Consider the following 20,707-nt stretch of genomic DNA (forward strand, 5'->3'; position numbering starts at 1 on the left):
GCGGTCACGTGACGGCGCCGCCGCGCACATGCGCCGTGAGGCGGGGCCGGCCCCGGCAGCGGCTGTTCCGTCGTTCCGCCACCCCCCCCCCCCGGCAGACGGAGGCATGGCGAGCACCGAGGCCAGCAGGGAGTGTGAGACAGACGGCTGCAGCAAGGAAGCCAAGCTCCAGTGCCCCACCTGCATCAAGCTCGGCATTGAAGGGTCCTTTTTCTGCTCGCAGGTACATTTGTGGGTGTTTTTGTGGGGGGGCTTGTCCAGTTTGAATGACAACAGCAGCCACATGCCGGGGCCCTGTGTCGCTTCAAGGGTGATTTTTGGTTGCGCGTTACAGCGACGCAGAGCCTACGGTGTACGGTGCGCGTCGTCGCGTAACATACGCCGTAGGCTCTGCGTCGATTTATAACCATAATTCAGGCTTCACGAGGTGGCTACTGTAGCTGTCAGGCTACAAATGTGGTTATAAATCTGTAATAACCTCCCTGTTACATTTTAGCAAACGTTTTCTGGCTGTGTCATACTATGCAGGCTGTTAATTTTAAACAATGTGGTTGTAAGAAATGACCCAGGTAACATGAGGCCAATGCACAATGTTTAGCTGGTTTAGCTGCAGGGAGTGATCAAACATAAAAGCTCCACAAATTACTCAAACTCAATGCTTTTTTTTTTTTTTTTTTGCTTTATTAAACTGACCTGTCTTAATTCAACAGATTGTGGCGGTGTAAACTTCTTAAGACTTGCATGTTTTATTTTATCACCCCTACTTTTCTCATTGTACACAAATGAGTTCCAATTGGATCAAGAGAAGTGTAGTCTGTTTAAGTCCTGGTTGCTCTACTTAAGAAGGGGGATGCAGTTGGTGAGAGCACGTACAGAGGACATGTGTCTTCTCTCCAGAACTGGTGTGATTTGAGCTTCTTGGAGATTTAATGTGACGAAAACAAAGGAACTGGTCATGTTGGAAAAAGATCCTGTGCAGCCCCTTACAATCAAGGATCACACTGTAGAGGTAGTAGGAGACTTTAAATACTTAGGTACCTTTATTGACAGCAATCTACACTTACCACATCTTTAAATCTTGTAATCAACGGCTACATTTACTACGCAAGCTCAACTCTTTTAGTGTGAGCAAGCAGATTATGGAGACTGTCTATATAAGAACCTCATAGGGGGAATCTTGACCTTTAACATGGCAATGTGGTACGGCAACCTTAACACAAAAAATAGATGCAAGCTACAAAGAATAGTGAGTCTAGCCTCAAAAATAATAGGGAAGACACAAAGAAACTTAAGTGGTATTTATAAGGAAGTGATTGGGGAAAAAAGCTGCTAGGATAGTAAATGATCCTAACCGTAACATATTTAAAAACTCATTCATTCCCAACTCCATTAAGGCTCTGAATGAGGGCATGTCTCGGTAGACTTGTCTTTTATGTATATGCCCTTTTTGTTCCTCCTTTTTTGCCACTGAGATGTTTTGCGTGTAAATGTTTGTTGCTGTGTCACGTTACTGTTGTTTTAGTATTATGAGACAAAAGACACATCTCCACTTGTGGACAAATAAACTAACTAATGTTAGTTAATTCTATGCCATAATGTTTGACCTCATCCTGGTGCCCAAGTGTTTCCTCATAAATGTGAATATTTAAACCCGCGATTATTTTATCGATACAAAAGTTAATTTGTGTAGTATCAAGGCAATCAGCTGAACATGGGTTTGAGTTGGCTGCCTGGTTATAAAAGCATGCAAGTCAAACTTTATTTTTAGTTTTATGTGCAGCACCCATCTCCCTCCCACACCCTTCTTGATAATTTCCATTTCTTGCCAAGGGATCGTGTTTTAATTACAGTTAGTAAAGTTTCTGTCCAAATCTGTAGAAGCAGTTGGCTTGAGTGACGAGTTTGCGCTGGTATCTCACTCCAGAGATCTTTGCTGTGTTTGCACTTTTGCCTCTTCAGCCTGACTGCTCTGTAGTGTTTGGACCTCCTGTCTCTCCATGCTGTCAGCCATCCACACCTCTCTCCCATCAGATCATACTTTGTTCACACACTGCCAGGATCAAAAAAGTCATACATTATACACTGTTTGGTTGGACCACCTTCAGCATTGGATGCTGTGTGCATTCACCTTGGCAGCATTTTGAAACGCTCATGCAAAATAGAATCAGAATCAGAAAATATTTTTTTTGCCAAGTAGTTTAACACAAACAAGGAATTTGTTGTGGTGATTGGTGCAATACAAAAGAACAAATAATATTAATAGAAAAAATGTACAACATGTTGGTGCCGGAGTAATGAGTCTGTACAGAGGTGACCCAGGATGTGACGCCTAAGGTCAGAAGTGTCTTTACGTTAATGTAACGTAGAATGGGCCAGGGGACCAGTCTGTGGTAGACGGGGGAGAGAGGGGTCCGGGGCCTTGTCGACGAGGTCAGCTGCAGTCAGAAAGAAACTGTTTTTATGGCGTGAAGTTTTGGTCCTGATGAAATAATAGTTAATTCCATCTTGTGTTGCGTTGTTTTTTGGAAAAGCTCTTTAATTTATGATGGGAGCACATCCCAAAGATCACAAGCGAGGTTGAGTTCTGGACTCTGGTGGATAATCCATGGCTTTGTCCAAATTCACCCAGTCATCACTATACAGTCCACTACATTCTGTGGTTGATATTTTGTAGCGCTGTCCATATATGCAGTGAGAATAGTTAATCCCTACACGGAGCACTCGGTGTAACCGTCAGTACAACATGGAAAGTAGTGTCCAACCAATGGTCACCACTCCAGCATCTGAACTGTCATGCACTCAAGCTGGGAGGGGAAAAGATGCTTAAGGACATGGGCCGAGATGGTCTTTTGGAAATGTTTTTGCTTCGCATCTGAAATGCTTGATGTGTGATGATGGCACTGGTGCCATCAGATTAAATATGTATCTGATAGCTAGGTGACAATGCAAATGCTGTAGTTTTCTGCTTATGTGAAAACCAGTTTGTGTCTTTACAACATTTGTCCAGGAGGGGGGGTAGTTTTACTGCAGTCTGTCAGTTTGAGTTAATTATAGTCAATTCAAAAATTAAGTGCAGTTTATTTTTGTTGTAAACATAACACAGTTGCCATAATCATTAGACTTGCAAGTTGACCCCAAGATTTTACTGTGCTGTTTCCGAAACTGATTTGACACCAGGGTTTTGGGTATTAGCTGGTATTGTGTACTGCCCCAATACCATTTGTTATTTTTATTATTTTTTCAAATGGACAAATAAAAGTTAATATCAAATTAATAATATATGTCAAATAAAGGGATTCAAATGCATTTGCATTTTGACATTTCAAAACTCGGGGTCATGAAGCTGATCGTCTTCACTTCTTTCTGTTGACATGAAACATTACATAACCAGTAATCATTACATTTGAAGAGAGCAGCTTTGTATTTCCAACCTGGAAAACTCTACCACGTCTCTCCAGATTTTTAGTTATGCAATATAATCCCAACATCATCAATGGGGACAATAAATCAAAACATGGTTTTGTCTGTCATTGCTATGGGTTTCTGGTTTTCTTTTGGGAATTTATCTCATTGCTGAAAGGGAAAGTACATCCTTCCTTGTCTATAACTTGATAAACGTATGCTCTTTCACATGATGGCTCTAAAATGTTTAAGGTTTTTTTTTTGTTTTTTTTTTAATGTTATTTTTAGCAATATTTGAGCCACCTCCGGGAAACCACAGCTTTGCGTAATGAGCATGTCAGCATTTTCCTGGTGGGATTTCCCATAATATTGCCACCATAATGCTTTGGTAGATGCTTGCTGGTTTACTCAATCGTGCCATTGCTTCTCCTTATGCCGACTTAAAATTTAAAGTTGCATGGCAGAGTTTTTACTGCATAGTTCTCTTCATACAAGTCTCTGCATCATCTGTGAAAATGATGCATCGTTCTCCTTTAACCTCTTTCACAGTTTGAAAGAGTTTGATGTAGTCAGCTGAACTGATTTCATTTTTTTTGTGCAAACAACGTTGCTAAACTTAGACTTGACTCAGTGAAGTGACCACAGATGCTAATACTGCCCCCTCAGGCACAGGCCATGACAGGTGCACAACTTCATCTGCCGTTGTTCTTGCACTTATATGGCCATCACTCTGAAATAGGATAAATCTGGACTCATCAGACCACAGTCCTTTTCATGTGCTACAGCCAAGATCCAGTCTTGCTCTCTTGCATATTGAAACCATTTTTTCTGATTAGCGTAACAGATGTACATGTTTATTCTACTCCTCATTAAGTGATCTCCCATTATTTTGGGTGAAAGACCTGAAAACGCTACAGACGGGTCGTCAGTTCATTGCCGGGTCACGTCGAGGCAAATAACCAAACACATGTTGGTTCAGGACCATCTCTCTGGATGTTATCACCAGATTTTAGTACTTCCATCAATCCCCTTAGGTTTTTGTTTTGTTTGCTTCATGCAGACCAATTAGTTGTCCCTTCTGAAACTAGGTGACATGTTTTCCATGACCTCGGGGCGTCTCTTCTGACTTGGATGTTGGAAGAATGAGAAGCACTTGTGCATCAGTTACAGTTGCATAACTGAAACATATTAATCACTGCAGGGCTTTTCTAAAGGGACGCTCTTTACTTATTTGCTTTGTTAAACCCAGGAGGTGACCTTCCCTCAGGCAGGGTCACTGAAAGGATCACTGATGTAGATTAACCAAAAATAACTTTGCTGCTGTTTTCAGGTGAAATAGATTGAGGTGTACCTTGAAATACAGTTTGAACAGTTGATAATACCAGACATTTCTCTCTCCAGGAATGTTTTAAGGGGAGCTGGGCCTCTCACAAGCTGCTGCACAAAAAAGCAAGTAGGTATCATCAATTATTGACGATATTTACATGATATTTATATGTAGGTTTACAATAATACAAAGTTTTCAAAGGTTTTTAATAACTGTACCGAGTCATTTTTAAAGCATCAGCTTATTGGTGGTGAATAATTTTTTTCTTTTTTTGTTTTGAACTCTTCTTAGAGGATGAGAAGCACCAAAATGAGAACAAGAATGGTGTGGAGACGGACATCAACACAGACCCGTGGCCGGGCTATCGTTACACAGGAAAACTACACCCTCACTACCCACTGGTAACGTTTGTTTTATTCTGCTTATTCATTTAATTCTGTTTGTTTACACAATATATTGGTGATTGATTGGAATCTGTTTCTGATCGTGTCTTCTTGGCCCTCTGCTAGACTCCCATGAGGCATGTTCCAAGTGGCATCCAAAGACCGGACTATGCTGACCATCTCAGAGGTAACCAGGAATAACTCTGTCCAGTCTCGATGCCTCATGACTCATTTGGAAAACGTGACGTTCGTTTTACCGTAGACGGGTTACATAGATTTGTTTTCTTCCAAGCTCTGCTCTCAGCAACACACTGTTGTAAAACAAACGCCTATCTTAAGAATATGATTGAGTATTGGCGCTTTTCCACTAGTACATACTCTGCTCTACTCATCTCAGCTCGGCTTGACTCAATTCGGCCAAGTTTCCATAACAATTCAGCACCTGGAGCAGAAGTAGGAGAGTTGGAGTGAAGCTGCTGTGACGTAGTTGATTGTGTGATCTAAACGAAGAAGACAACACTAAAGATGTAGAACATGGAGGAGATGATATATGTGCTGCTGGGTCTGTGGCTTGTGTTCGATATCAAGTTAAAAAATGAGAGTGAGAGAAGCTTTAAGCAGCGAGGCATTTACATTTTTTTTTAGTTTGCCTCGACGCTGCTGAAAAATCAGCTGGAGCCGCGAGCAGCTATGAAGTGACAGAGCTCCTGGTGGATCTGGTCGTTCCTTATCACCCGTCTAGATCCCTTTTTTAATTCTCTCCTCAGCCACCAGGTTTATGAACATCTGCACCTCAGAGTTGGATCATGAAACAGACTTTTACGCTGCCATTGCCTGTCGAATAAAATGAAGAAGAAGCCGCCGTCAGAGTTGCTCTTTCGCTGTTTTCCGCCTTCTGACTCAGACGTCTGACTCCAGCCCCCCGACCAATCGGTGGCCTGTAGTGTGATGACGTCAGATGCAGCCAACTCAGCCGCTTAGAACCTCGCCAGAGTAGTTGGAGAAAAAGTATCTACTCGGCACGTTAGACCCCTAGTGGAAAAGCGCAAAGGCGAGTCAAGTCGAGCTGAGTAGATACTAGTGGAAAAGCGCTGTATGTTAACAAGACGTTCTAAATCTAAATTATTAGATGAGTCTGGCTGCAACTGTGGTTTTTAAAATGAATGTAAAGGCACCCAGTGAATGTGTCTGAAGTCTAGCTAATGAAGTTCATAGGGGGCTGGAACTGGCCCTCGCACTCTGGGCATAAGTTCTTTCCCTGGGTTTTGACCCGAAATACTGGAAGAAGCCAAGCAATATAAAGTCCAACAAGCTGAATCAGGTGTTAATGTCATCTATCGTATCAGAGTTGGTGAATTGATTGTCACATTCATGTATAATGGGAAAAAGAAAGGAGTCCAGTTAAATGCTGTAGTGGAGCGACTACCTGCAGATGTCTTTGTTTGTCCCGATATCCCCAGAACATGTGGGATTTAATTTATATGTCCAAATGTATGCTTGAGGGGCCCCTTATACCAACAACTGTTACTGAAGGGGGTTCTTGATGAATGTTCTACTTTTAGTGCAATAATTAAGTTTACATAAGGTTATTGAAACCCATCCTTTGAGGAGACCATAAAGACAGGCTGTGGTGTTCTGTTTTGTTTTTTTTTTCCTTATGTAAAGGGACAGATGAAAAGTCACCTAGTGACTACATTGTCAACAGGCTGTTCTTTTGTGTAGCTGAAGTCTTAATCATTGGTGTTCTTGGGTCATGTTTAAGGCTCAGTAACGCAGCTGTGAGCTGTTGAGAGCCGGTCTCGGCGTGTTAGTGTGCAACATCGTAGGTGTTTTCAGGTGCTATCAGTTTGCATGAATATACAGGTGAACTGACATGTCTGGGATGTCGGTTCAAGAGTTTCACACAAAGTGGAGAGCAGTTGAGTCGGTGGGATGACCCAAATCCACCCCTGAGGGGATAAATCCCCAGGCCAACCAGAGTAGACCCTGCCTAAAGTGAAGGAGCTTTAAAAATAATGAGACATTTGTTAAGAAGTGACAGAAATGTGCTTGTTGATAGGGCTGAAAAACCTTCCACTCATAACACTTTATAAACGCATGAAAAACAAGAGCACACCTAAATTCCAACAATGAAATCCAAGGAGTAAAAACAGTTTAAAACAAGAACAGATAAAAAGTAAGGGTTGTTCGGTACTTATCCATGACTGTTCAGAGCGGTTATTGCAGAGGGATTTAGGGACTTTTTGTAAATGTTTTTCTGGGCCAGTGGAGCTTTATAATGTCGTTGAGACGGAAGATATCACTGGCCTGCGAACGACGATGTACATTATGAGAAAAGTGTGTTTTTTAACATGGAAGTGTGCATAACTCCTCTAGGAGACCCCCAATAAAATGATTGGTCTGTATGTATGGAACGAAGTTAAAGTGATATACCGTATTTTCTGGACTATAAGCCGCTACTTTTTTCATAGGTTTTGAACCATGCGGCTTATACAAAGGTGCGGCTATTCTGTGGATTTTTCTTCCACCGCTCGGGGCGCTCTAACCGGAATTAGAATCAACACTAAGACAAAATAAATGCTGAGAAGAATACGCTACTTCTTCTTTAGCAGATAGAAGTAGGTAGAAGCAGATTTCAAACAGATAGATAAATACCTGTTATTTTCTCTTGGTTCTGTCCCATTTTAATCAGCAAAGTTGCTGCCGTGTTAAAAGACACTGTTAGGAAAGGATCTATTTAGGTACAAACATGTACATCATTTACAGTTCAAAATCGTTCAGTACATGTAGTATATCTAATCTAACAACATGAATATCTGCGGCTTGCATATCTTTTTTTTTTTTTTTAAATAGAGCGGATGCGGCTTGTATGCAGGTGCAGCTTATAGTCCAGAAAATACGGTAGTTAATAAATATTCACAGTAAATGTAACTATTTTTGTATTTTGTTTTCAAGAAATAACAATTATTAAAAATATCGTATCTAAATATGTATGTGGGCAAACTTGTTGGCACCTTCAATTAAAAAAAGAAAAACCCACAATGGACACTAAAATAACTTGACAAATGCTATAATAAATTATGATTTAAAAGATCAACTGATGAAAATCAGACTTGGCTTTTGAATTTTGGTTCAGCAGAAACATTAAAAAAAACAAACAAGTGAATGAATGAAACTGGCCTGGTCAAAGTAGTTGGTACCTCCTGAAAAAGATGTAAAACAATTTGACCACAGGGACATGTTAAACTAAAGAGTGTTGTGTAATTTGCATCAGAAATGTCTTCAAGCTTGCATCAGTCTGTTTAACGGGATAGAAAGTCAGCACTACTTTTGTTTGTGTTAATGATTTTGTTGAACCACAACTTATTTCTCTGTGGGGTTTTTCTTTCTGTAATGGGAGAGTGCCAACAGATCTGCCCATGTCTGCATTTGTTTCAAAGCTCATATTTAAATCCTGAACCTGGAGTAGGTTTTGCTCTGTTAAACACTCCACTAAGATCTCAATGTTATCTCAGCCTGCTGTAGGTGGTGGTGTTTTTTATTATCTGGAAAAGTGAACATGCTTTTAGTCGTGTATTTAAAAAAACAAAATAACCAAATCTGCTTCTTTCACACATTCTGAAAATCCTAAGCTGTCTTAACTTTACATCTATTTTTCTGGGAAAATCACTCATTGCGGAGCCATAGCAACCATTGCATCCTCATCTGACTGCACATATCCATACCCAGGTAGTCATGGTTACAGTCTTTCCTATTCTCCTAGGATCAGCGAGTGATGCACAACTGTCGCAGGCTAATGTTTCCTAACATATCTCCCCTGTTCTGCTATTTGTTAAAACCAACATTGAACATTCTCTTTTACATCATGAAACATTGGTAGTTACCATAAATAAACCACAAAAAAGCAGACCTGACCATTGAGAAGACGCAAAGATAATTTGTGCACAATATTTTTTTACACAATTCTCCTCTGATTTGAGCAGGTTGATCTACGCGTGAGTAAGTTGAATTGATTATTTCGCTCACACTGAACTCTTCTGGCAAAAGAAGGGGCTGTGTTTGACTCGTACACAAATCTGCTTCACGTCTGTGTTGCTAGGCAACAGTTCATGTTCATCCCACAATCATCTTCTCGAGTTAATAAATTATAGATCGGTGACTTGTTAATGAAGCCCGTGCTTTGACCGGCACGTGTTTTTGTATGGCCTTTTCACACCTTTCCAGTGACGTGTATAACCAGTTGCTTTCCTCATCTCTCCACTCGTGCTTCTCTTCGTTCGTCACAGCAGCGGTGCTGCCCAGCTCTGCAGAACCCACAGTGTGAGTCTCATCACAGCTTTCCTCTGCTCAGGTGCTGGAGCTGTAGTGTAGTCTCTGCAGGAGCAGCTAGTTATTCATAGCACCATAGCGCTGCCAGAGGCTTTATACAATCAATGAGTGCTTCTTTAAGAGATCTGCTGGCATCTAATGAACTGTAATCTAAAACCTCCATAGAGCTCTATTTCTATGCATTTGACATTTCTTTGAAATCGCCAAAGAGATGACAGTTCTAGGTAAATATTGAAGACATGTATGTTCATGGTGGCCGGCTGTCATGCTGAAACACACATCCCCTTATAAGGCAGTGCTTCCCCCGCTGCGTTTGTTGTAATGCTAAACCAAAACCACACAAACTTATGGCAAAGCGTTTTAACATTTAATGGCTAAGTTTGACTATCCGGAATTAACATTGCAGATATTTACAACTGCATTTTGACTGGTCAGAAATGTCATTCAAGATATCTATGACGTCATTTTGACTAGTCAAAACTCTAATTCAAGATATCTGTAATTACATTTTGACTAGGCAGTATGGAAGTTAAAGATATCTCCAATTTGAGATATCTCTAATTAAAATTCATTTCAAGATAACTATAACTTGACTACAGATATCTACAATTAAATTATGACTATCCGTAATTCCAGTTCAAGATATCTACAACTTCGTTCTGACTAGTCAAAACTTAATTTAAGATATCTAAAAAGGATGATTTAGATATCTTGAATTGAGAGGAATTCAAGATATCTTGAACTAGAATTATGACTAGTCAGAATTAAATTGTAGATATCTGAAACTAGAATTACAGCTAGTCGTAATTCAGTTGCAGATATCCGTAATTCACATTGCGGATATCTGCAACTGAATTGTAGATATCTGGAATTAGAAACCCCACACACATGAATGGCAAAAGTGACATCATTATGCCTATAGGCATAATGACGTTGTGGATATCTGAAATGACAATTGTGGATAGGAAGAATGTAATTGTAGATATCTGAAATGTTTTTTTTACTAGGAAGTCTTGAATTGTGTCTATCTGCAACACATATCCAGTCTAGCTGTTAAATATTAAAACGGCTTGCCATACAAACTACAATGAAAACAAAACTGATGATAGTTAACACGCACAAACAGCACTGAGATAAGCCGGGTCTCATGTGTTGATAACAGAACTGCTGATGGCACCGTTTTTAAAGAGTGGAGGTGCTCCAGCAAGTCTTGGAATACCGTTTTGTCCTTCTAGAGGTGCACTTGGTTTGCATGACACGTGTAAACTGTATAAAAAGAACTGGACAAACTCCTGTGATGTCATCCTTAGGTTTTCTGAAGGTTTTCTCTTCCTCCTCTCCCACGCTTCTGCTGATCTATGATGCGAGTCAGTGATGCTTTTTAATTTTTACCATTACTAGAATAATTATAATCAAAGATGTCCATACATTTCAAACATCTATACATTTAATTTAAGCCACTGCTGCTGTAACAGCATCCAGAAGGTGTGCTGCCGGAGCTGAGACAAACGCTCCTGGATCTAGCCAACCGCAAACATCTAACTTCCTGGTTGAGGCTCATGCTAACCTTAGATCTGTTGCAGTTCCTCAACTGCCCACTAGAGGCTGGCTGCAATAGCTACTCTGGCCCCTTTGACTCTAATGATAAGATCATCCAACGTTGGAGCCCAAATAAACACATTTACAGCCTGGTTCAAAAACACAGTTTAGTCTCACTCGTTTGGTTTCACACCCACAAGAGGGTTGTGTAGCACCCTATAATGTAATAATTTCCTGAAAATGTAATAACGCCTGGAAAATGTAATAAAATGTGCACTTAAATCAATCGAAAATGTAATAAAATCCAATAATGTAATAACTTCACTAATAATGTAATAAAATATCCTGACTGATATTGTAATAACATTTTTACCAATAATGTAATACCTTATTACATTATTGGGAATATATTACATTTTCAGGTGGGTCTTTCTTTTTTTTTTTCAAAAACTGATAATGTTATACTTGACAAATAATGTAATATATATGTTCATTTTCAGTCCAGAGTTCTACATTTTGTGTTTTAAGTATTTAAGAATGTTATATACACTGGATTTGAAACACCAGAATGACTATTGGGTTAAATTGCAGACTTTGAGTACCATGTAATAAATTCCCAATAACATAATAAGGTATTACATTATTGGTGAAGTTATTACATTATTGGATTTTATTAAATTTTCGATTGAGTTAAGTGCAAATTTTATTACATTTTCAGGCATTATTACATTTTCAGGAAATTATTACATTATAGGGTGCTACAGGGGTGTTTTTTTTTTTTGTTTGTTTTTTTTTACTACACCAGGAGACTTTATATGAGGCAATAAATGTATTTCTAATATGATTGATTGATAGTCGGCTCAGCCAGTGGCAACAGTTACCTCTTCCTCATCCATAATCGTCATGCTACTGCACTTAGCAAAGCAACCAGCCGTTTGTTTTATTCCAGCTCTGACTAAACGTGACGGTAATCTTTGATCTCACTGCAGAGTCAACATGTTAAACGTATAGGAGCTGAAGGAGCTGGCTTGATTGACATATGGTGCACGTTTCCATGGCAACAGGGCAAAACATGGCTGCAGCCCATACAAAGAAAAAGAGGCCTCGAAACGGCTCTTCAGAAATCAATGGGTCATGTGATCTAAAGCTTGGTCCATTGTCTTTTTACAATCTACCTGGTCGATTGTCAGGTAACGGATGGCTGGTTGCTAGGCGACCTGCTACCTAGCAACAGCAGAGCATCTAGGTGACCCAGCAGTGTGCAGCCAAGCGGACCAAACTTACATCGTGACCAGTATGAAATAAAACAAGGATTTTGCATTAGGAGAGGATCTGGGTGGCAGTCGTGACGCAGCTCCGCAACATGTGCCATCTTTCACTGTCACTTTGATGCATCAAAAATAGATTTTTATGTCGGACAAAGAAAACATTCATTGCAGTTTCACACAAAGAACCAGAAATGTTTAGTTTGTAGTCTTGGCTTTGTGGGAGTAGATGCCGCTTTTGCAGTTAATAATGCTTCTTTTTTCCAAACCTGTACTTTCCTTTCATGTTTTTTTTCTTTCTTTTTTTTTTTTTAAACTCGCGACCTGGAGTTTGAATAAATGTGTTATTTGATTTTGTTATTTGATTATTTTTTTTTTATTATTTGCTGAAGCGTCCAGGAGTCAGACATCCCAGAAGGTAAAACCAGTAGGATAGTTTGGAATTTCATGACTTTTGATCCCAATTTGGGCAATTGTTAAAAATATACCTTTTTTATTGTGTACCGGTTGAATCAATAGAAAGTATGTTGACGCTTTGTGCTGTTTTTAATAGCCCGTCATTTATACAGCTGTCATTTGAAAAGGAAATGCAATCGATGGGGAGAGTGTGGATCCAGCTGTGTGACGGCCCTCCAGGACATTGATAGACTGCCGGCAGCTGCTCTTTCAACTTCTTAGCAGAAAGAGTTCATCAACTTAGTATTGATGTGTGAGTGATGCAAGTTGTCCGCCCTTGTTGTCGTCCCTCAGGGATATCTGAGTCCGAGCAGTTCTTGAAGGGGTCATCGCAAATCAAGATCCTCTCTCCGGAGGACATCGAAAGCATGAGAGTTGTGAGCAAGGTAACAAACTAGAATATTTCCAGGAGTCATTGTTTTTGCATGTGAAGATTTTCCCATTTATTGCAGATGAGTTTTAACATTTACCGTAACTGCTGTTTGCAGCTGGCGCGGGAGGTCCTGGACATTTCAGCCATGATGGTGAAACCAGGCGTCACAACAGAAGAAATCGACCATGCTGTTCATCTGGTATGTATACACACACAAATATGATTAAAAACCTGGCCTGCTGTGTTTCAACAAAGTGTGTAAAGGGCAAAAGCCAATTCTAAAATCAATAATGATACGGGGGCCAAATGACCGTCCAACGGAGAACTGAAACTGGTGCCATATACACACTATATACTTAAAACTTATAGAGAAAGATGAACACTCTGGCAGGAAGACTGAGGGACATTGATGATCTTGTGATTCAGACATTGCTGCAAATCAATCCCACACCTGCGTGGCAGCATCAAACTTTATTTATATAGCGCTTTTCATGCATACAGGACTGTCTCAGAAAATTTGAATATTGTGATAAAGTTCTTTATTTTCTGTAATGCAATTTAAAAAAAAAAAAAAAAAAAAAAAAAAAAAAAAAAAAAAAAAAGTCATACATTCTGGATTCATTACAAATCAACTGAAATATTGCAAGCCTTTTATTATTTTAATATTGCTGATTATGGTTTACAGTTTAAGATTAAGATTCCCAGAATATTAAATTTTTTTGAGATAGGATATTTGAGTTTTCTTAAACTGTAAGCCATGATCAGCAATATTAAAATAATAAAAGGCTTGCAATATTTCAGTTGATTTGTAATGAATCCAGAATGTATGACATTTTTGTTTTTTTTTAAATTGCATTACAGAAAATAAAGAACTTTATCCTTTTATATATTCAAATTTTCTGTGACAGTCCTGTATATAAAAATGCAACACAAAGTGCTTTACATAAAACGTTAAACAAACATAAAACTTATTAATGAAAGCAAGACATTAAAACCTGAGAGAATAAAATGTATAAAATAGACCATAAATAACGACTAAAACGTTGAAATATAATATTGAGATAAAACAATGATATAATAAAACAAGATAAACTAAACTAAAATTAATATGAAACAGAGTTGTAAGATCAAGTAAAAATGGGGGTTAGCATAAAAAATTATAAAGAGTTAAATGAGCCAGTTAAAAACATGAAGAGATGAGTCTTCAGCCTCTTTTATAAAACATCAACAGTCTCTGCGGCCCAGAGTTTCTCCGGGAGAACGGTGTGTTCTGGTTCTAACTCTGGGTATCGTTAAAAGGCCGGAGGACCTCAACATGGCACGACCAACTGCTCTTGAACAGTTCAAGGGGACACAAATCAAAAATCACTTACTGGCGTATTGGTTCACTACGGTTTTATAAGCAGTAGAAAAAGGGCTAACGAGAAGCAGGTGCTCAAAAAGCTCACATGGTGGCTTCAAAGAAAATGTTCATGACTAAAGTATACCTCTTGCCCTCTCAATGCAGCGTAAGAACAGAAGAGACCCTTCAAGTGAACAGAGCCGCTCATGTAGAGATAATTTACTGCAAATTCTGGCTTTTTGACCAGAAGAAGAGACCAAAGGATAAGTTTTTACAGCCGTCTGAGTGATAAAACCCGAACAGAAGTACACTTAAACTACGATTGCTTTTCAAACAGAAAATGAAAGGCTATTGTAGCTAACCCGTTTTTACCCTTTAACACTGGAGTCATTTTTGATGACATTTGAAATAAGCCCCTATATTTTACCTCAACAACTGTTTACCTAGCTTTGTTTTGCATCATTTCTCTCAGCACAACCTCAGCTGTGTGAATTTACTGGTATTTCTTCATTTTGACCAACTGTATTTACACACTGAACCTAAAATGACACAATAACTTAAAATCTGAGCAGGAAAAACAACAAACATGTTTAACGAATCATTTTTATAGCCTAGAATTAATTGTTAATTTCAAAAGCGTACGTACAAAGCTAACAACAAAGGTATATAGACTTTCAATACACTTTATGAAATGCAGGCAATGCCTCAAGTTCTTTTGGATTGTCAAACAAAAATCAGGTGTCAAAATAAGATCCCACACAAATGATTTGTGCCAGTAGAAAAACATTTCCTTCGATCACAAGACAAGTTCCCATCAGAGATGCCTCCAGGCTGCATCTACTGCTGTTTTCTACCTGCTGGCAGCGCGTCAGAACTCACTACCTCTGTCTGATACTCCCTGAGCCTCCTCTTCCTCCTCTTCCTCAGCAACCCAAGCTGTGCGTCGCCGCTGGGGCTGGGGGGAAACAAATATTCCTAAAACAATTAATCGTGGCAATTATTTTATCGATTATTCGACTAATCTAAAGAGTAATTGAATGATTATTCTAATGATTATTTTTCTGTTTCGATTAAAAAACACAATGAGGTTAGTTTTTTTTTGTTTTGTTTTGTTTTTTGCTAACTGCAATAAGATGATGGATCTGGAAATTTCAAAGTTGAATCATCTTTATTACAGAACAAAGCTGAGACGCTTCATAAAATTCAAAGCAGGGTTTTTTTTAATTGTGCTGGTGTGAGACAGAGGGACTTCCAGTCTCCTCTGCTGTTTTAATCCTCACATTCAGTTTGACATTCACAGTCTTCTGATGATTTATCCTCCCGATTTTCCTCATCTGGTGCTCTTTCTTGACACCTTTGGTTTTAAACTGATCTCATCAGATGTCCGATGGATTGCAGTGTGATTTGTGACATTCATGGCCACGTATGCGTGACTTACCTCTGCCGTACTTTGTGTCCAGTCCTACTTCTCATACATTTTTTTCAGATAAAAAAAAATCTGGATTTTATTTTTGTCCAAAATCGCCCAGCCCTACTTGTACTATGTATAAAAGTTGCAGTTCAGCCTGTGTGGTTCCTGCATGCAGACGCAGAGGTGATTGGAATCCAAACTGTGTCCTTGCGCCCATCTGATGCGTTTGTGTTTCCTTGCTGCCGTCTCTGTAACCAGCATGTTGTGTGTGTTCAGGCCTGCACAGCGAGGAACTGCTACCCCTCCCCTCTCAACTACTACAACTTCCCCAAATCCTGCTGCACATCCGTCAACGAAGTCATCTGCCACGGCATCCCGGACCGAAGACCCCTGCAAGAAGGAGACATCCTCAACGGTGTGCTCATTACACAAAACCACTCCACACGTGTATTAAGGCAGCTCTCGTGTTTTACTCCTTGTTTTATACAGGAACAGGGTCATTTTTTTGCTCTCGTAACACTCAATTTAAACCGTTTGAGCTTGGCTCGGATGTATGAAAACATTTTATTTATGAGAGTGGAAGAGGATGTTTTTCACAGCGTTTGGTTGGCACAGCATCGTCAAATGTTGTCGGCAGGAGTTTGGCCAATTTTAGCGTTATTATGAATGTTTCTGCAAAGGCAATGTCCTCCATCCGCCACTCCCCTCGGAGCGTCTGATAGAGCACTTTCCAGCAAGGCGCCTCTCGCCGCGTGGTCCGACAAGACAAATTGTTTCATTAACCTTTTCCAGTGGGACTTTGCCAGTCAGATTCTCTGCTCTCTATATTTCTCCTTAAGTGGTAAAAGTCTCAGTTTGCACACTCGCACTTCCAATTTCATCAGTTTTTTTTTTTTTCTTTTAAAGAAGGCCACCCTGTTTGCACGTGTGCATTCTGCTGGCACCTACTGTTTTTAAATCCTGTTTTCAGGTCATTCACCTCCTTTCTGTTAAACGTAATAGAATTGAGTTTGTGATCTAACACGACGAGTCTAAAGCATCAGTCTTCCCTCTTCTCCTCAGTGGACATCACAGTCTACTACAACGGTTTCCATGGAGACCTGAACGAAACCTTCTTTGTTGGAGAGGTGGATGAAGGAGCAAAGAAGCTGGTCCAGACTACATATGAATGCCTTATGCAAGCCATCGACTCTGGTAGGAACTCAGCTTTTCTTCTTGGTTTTATTTGTTTTATTTAGGATCCCCATTAGCATTAGCAACAGCATTAGCTATTCTTCCTGGGGTCCGACATACACACAACACACACATTAACACTTAATACATAACAGACATACATTATACATGACAAACAAAACAATAATAGACTTCCTTAGTCACAAACAACACTGAGGATAACTAAATAACCATCAGTCTCAGACATAAATACATAGAAATTAAATCAAATAAAACACCTTCATAAACAAAACCTGCCTGAAATGACCTTATCTTAGAATTCTTGACCACTTTTCACCTTTAGTTTGATAGGGTTTACACTACCTGTAATTCTATTCAAACTTTCTGATTTTGAATCCTTTATTTGAACATATATATATATATATATATATATATATATATATATATGACAAGTAAAAACAAATATTCTTCATTCTGTTCCTTCCAAATGTCAAATCATAATTCATTAAATTTTAAAAGATATTGTTTCAACTGAATCTTAAACCAATCTTTGCTACCTACATGAGAAATATGAACATCTTGTAATTGTCTGACTTTGCTCACTTTTGCTCAGACCGTGCAGCTCATGGGCCGCACGTTGAGAAACTGTCAGTGTAATTTGAGCAATAAAGATGTTTTGGAATAAGCACATGTGGGAGCAACGATTCACCATGAATGATTTCTCATTTGTAAATTGTTTAAAAATGGATGAAACAGTCACGCCAGCCCAGGCAGACTCCAGTTCAGCTATCAGTTTGGTTTTAAACTTAAAGGAGCTAGAAATGTTTGTGTAAATAAAGGAAATGTGTCATAAGCATGTCAGGATGGTAAACTCAGCCCCTGGTCGTTTCCCCACCGCCCCGCAGTGAAGCCCGGAGTTCGCTACAGAGAGCTGGGCAACATCATCCAGAAGCACGCCCAGGCCAACGGCTTCTCGGTGGTGCGGAGCTACTGCGGCCACGGCATCCACAGACTCTTCCACACGGCCCCCAACGTGCCCCATTATGCCAGTGAGTGCAGCGTACCTGAAATCTTGAGAGGTAACCTCTGAATTTGTGTCTTTTCCCTCAAACCGCATGTTTTTTGTTTTGTTTATTCACAGAAAATAAAGCAGTTGGAGTTATGAAACCTGGCCACGTGTTCACCATCGAGCCCATGATTTGTGAAGGTGAGTGTAAAGATTCTGAAAGCAATAATTCAAGACATAATCACCATCAGGTTTATATGTAAATATATCAGTAGTAATTGTACATTCACGTGAGACGTTCCTCAACTTTTTGATGCTTCCTCAACTTTTATGACTTCAGCTGCAAAGCCGAACATTGTTGAGGCAAGGCAAGTTTATTTGTATAGCACAATTCAACACAAGGTAACTCAAAGTGCTTTACATCAACATTAAAAGCAGCAAGACACAATTAAACAGTAAATAACAAATAAAATAATAAGAAAAGAGGTAAAATAATAAAAAGCACAAGCTGTTAAAACGTGAGGGCAGTAGAGTACAGCAGGTACATCTCATTCTTACAATGGCAAGAATTACGTTTCTATACGGTCAAAACGTACAAAGACCAGGTCAAATACAGTATTACAAACGTAATCTGTAACAATTTATACGGTGAATTAAACCAATTTGACAATTCTATGCCACAATGCCTGTTTCCAGGTCTTATTTCACACAATTGACGAGAATTGTTTTTTCTATACGGTCAAAACGTACAAAGACCAGGTCAAATACAAATAAATAAAAACATGCACTTTTTTAAAAACACATGTATGCTCGGCCTACATTTAAGATACTTTACATAACATAGGTTTTTGGAGCCGTCATTCAGTATAACTGCTCGTTTACCACATGGTGAAACAAGTGGGGTGTATATCATACTTAACACCGGACTTTTAGCGTGGTAATCTCTTCTTTTTCTTTCTTTTTTGACTGTAGTTGGATAGTTCAAGCTCTTTAGTTTTATTAACAATACACATTCTGAGTTGTATTATAGCTTAAACATTTTAGTGTAAGAGGAGTAAGTAAATTGTAGTATTATGTTACAAAGAAACATGTCCTCGGCTCATCAAAGTGTAATTCTCTGAGCATCCGGTCAGAGTTTAAAACGATTTAAAGTTCAAACTCTTAACAGTCATAGAGGATTAAATGAGTGTTAGATCCAGTCATGCTTTAAAAAATGGGTCACTACGAGCTTAAAATCACTCAATTCCTCATGAATCCACTGAGACTTGGAGGTGGATTTTCCACAACTGTTTAATTGATGGAGAGCATGCCAAAGATTCTGTGTGTGTGTTTCTGTGTGCGTGTGTGTCTCAGGTGGCTGGCAGGACGAGACGTGGCCTGACGGCTGGACGGCGGTGACCAGAGACGGGAAGCGCTCGGCTCAGTTCGAACACACGCTGCTGGTGACGGAGACCGGCTGTGACATCCTCACCCGCCGCCTGGAGGACAACGGACGCGCTCACTTTCTGTCCGAAATGTAGACGGAACCGGAACGCACAAAGGACTGGACTTCTGCAGACACAGTCATCCAACACACCTGAGTCACAAGTACACTTAGAGACACACACACACACACACACACACACTCACACACACTCACAGACAGACATTTGAAATCCAGAGGCGCCGCTCCCGGAGCTCAGCGACGCTGCAGCTCTACATGAATTAAATATCGGTTCCGCAAAAATAAATGGAAGTACTTGAATGTGTCTTATATCAAATGTGGATTGCTTTATTAGTGAGATCTGTATTCTCTGGAGGAAACGAGAAAGTATTTATAAGAATCGGTCTGGCTCCGTGTCCAGCGTGTTCAACATCAGGCCTGTTTTTTGATATCTGGATCTCGCTGCCCAGAGCTTTCAGTGGCTGGTGGAACCACGAGTGCAGCACACTCCCCCTCTTTCCTGTCCGCCTCTGCTCAGCGTAGTCGTGTACGTCTGCCAGAGACGGACCGTAAAGAGCCAGCAGTGCCAGACGTGGGGGCGAGGGGCGGTGTCGCTTCCACCAAGCCATCAGCAGCGTTATAAATCAGTTCACCTGGTTCCAGAGAACGTTTCAGTATTTGCTCACCAGCGCCTTTTAGAGATCAGTAATTAGCATGTACCTTTTTTTTGAGTAATAAACATGAAACTTAAACAGCATTACATTGAAGTGTTTAATACCCAACTTTAGAGGTCCCTCAGCTTTTTTCTGACGAAGCCTTGCTGATCAGAATACGTCGCCGTCTTATTAATGTGCGGAGGTGTCCGGGACGAGCGCGCTAACCTGATTATTACATGCTGGCTGAGGTTATTAGTAGTGCACAGCCAGTTGCGTATGTCAGCAGTCGTCATTAGGAGGCTTTATCACGAGGCGGCCTTGGCGTCGAAATAAATGAAGTGCTGAACTTGTCTGTTCTGCTCGGAGGAAACGCTCCTGCATTGGCTTGTATTTCCAATAACTCTGGTGCAGCAAACTGAGCCTTAACATGTGCATTTCTGGGTGTGTAAAAGGCGTGAAACCTGGCGCCCCCTTCCTCCCTCCACCGTACTCTGCAGCTACCTGGATGCGGGGATTCCCCTGGTGCACGGAGCTTTATTTCTGCATTTTCAGAGGACTAATGTGATCAGAGTTTCTCTGCCATCTTTGTACTTCTAATGGAGTAATAAATGACTCTTCTGTA

General features: G+C 40.0%; 1 protein-coding gene across 1 annotated transcript; it reads left to right on the plus strand.

Moving 5' to 3' along the window:
* Positions 1 to 73: 73 nt before the first annotated feature.
* On the plus strand, positions 74 to 20,707 carry metap1 (methionyl aminopeptidase 1). The gene is made up of 11 exons (XM_061743590.1): positions 74 to 223; positions 4,804 to 4,855; positions 5,021 to 5,130; positions 5,239 to 5,299; positions 12,996 to 13,087; positions 13,190 to 13,273; positions 16,104 to 16,242; positions 16,890 to 17,021; positions 17,906 to 18,049; positions 18,142 to 18,207; positions 19,360 to 20,707. Exons 1-11 carry the CDS (start codon positions 107 to 109, stop codon positions 19,524 to 19,526), a joined length of 1,164 nt encoding a protein of 387 aa, XP_061599574.1. The 5' UTR covers positions 74 to 106; the 3' UTR covers positions 19,527 to 20,707.

Source organism: Cololabis saira, chromosome 16 (genome assembly GCF_033807715.1).
Source record: "Cololabis saira isolate AMF1-May2022 chromosome 16, fColSai1.1, whole genome shotgun sequence".
In the NCBI taxonomy this organism is placed as follows: domain Eukaryota; kingdom Metazoa; phylum Chordata; class Actinopteri; order Beloniformes; family Belonidae; genus Cololabis; species Cololabis saira.

Excerpts from the sequence above, each read along its gene's own strand:
- metap1 (XM_061743590.1), top strand. The coding sequence starts at position 107 with ATGGCGAGCACCGAGGCCAGCAGGGAGTGTGAGACAGACGGCTGCAGC. Across the intron at positions 5,131-5,238 it reads TACACCCTCACTACCCACTG|ACTCCCATGAGGCATGTTCC; the intron begins GTAACGTTTGTT and ends GCCCTCTGCTAG. Across the intron at positions 18,050-18,141 it reads CAACGTGCCCCATTATGCCA|AAAATAAAGCAGTTGGAGTT; the intron begins GTGAGTGCAGCG and ends GTTTATTCACAG.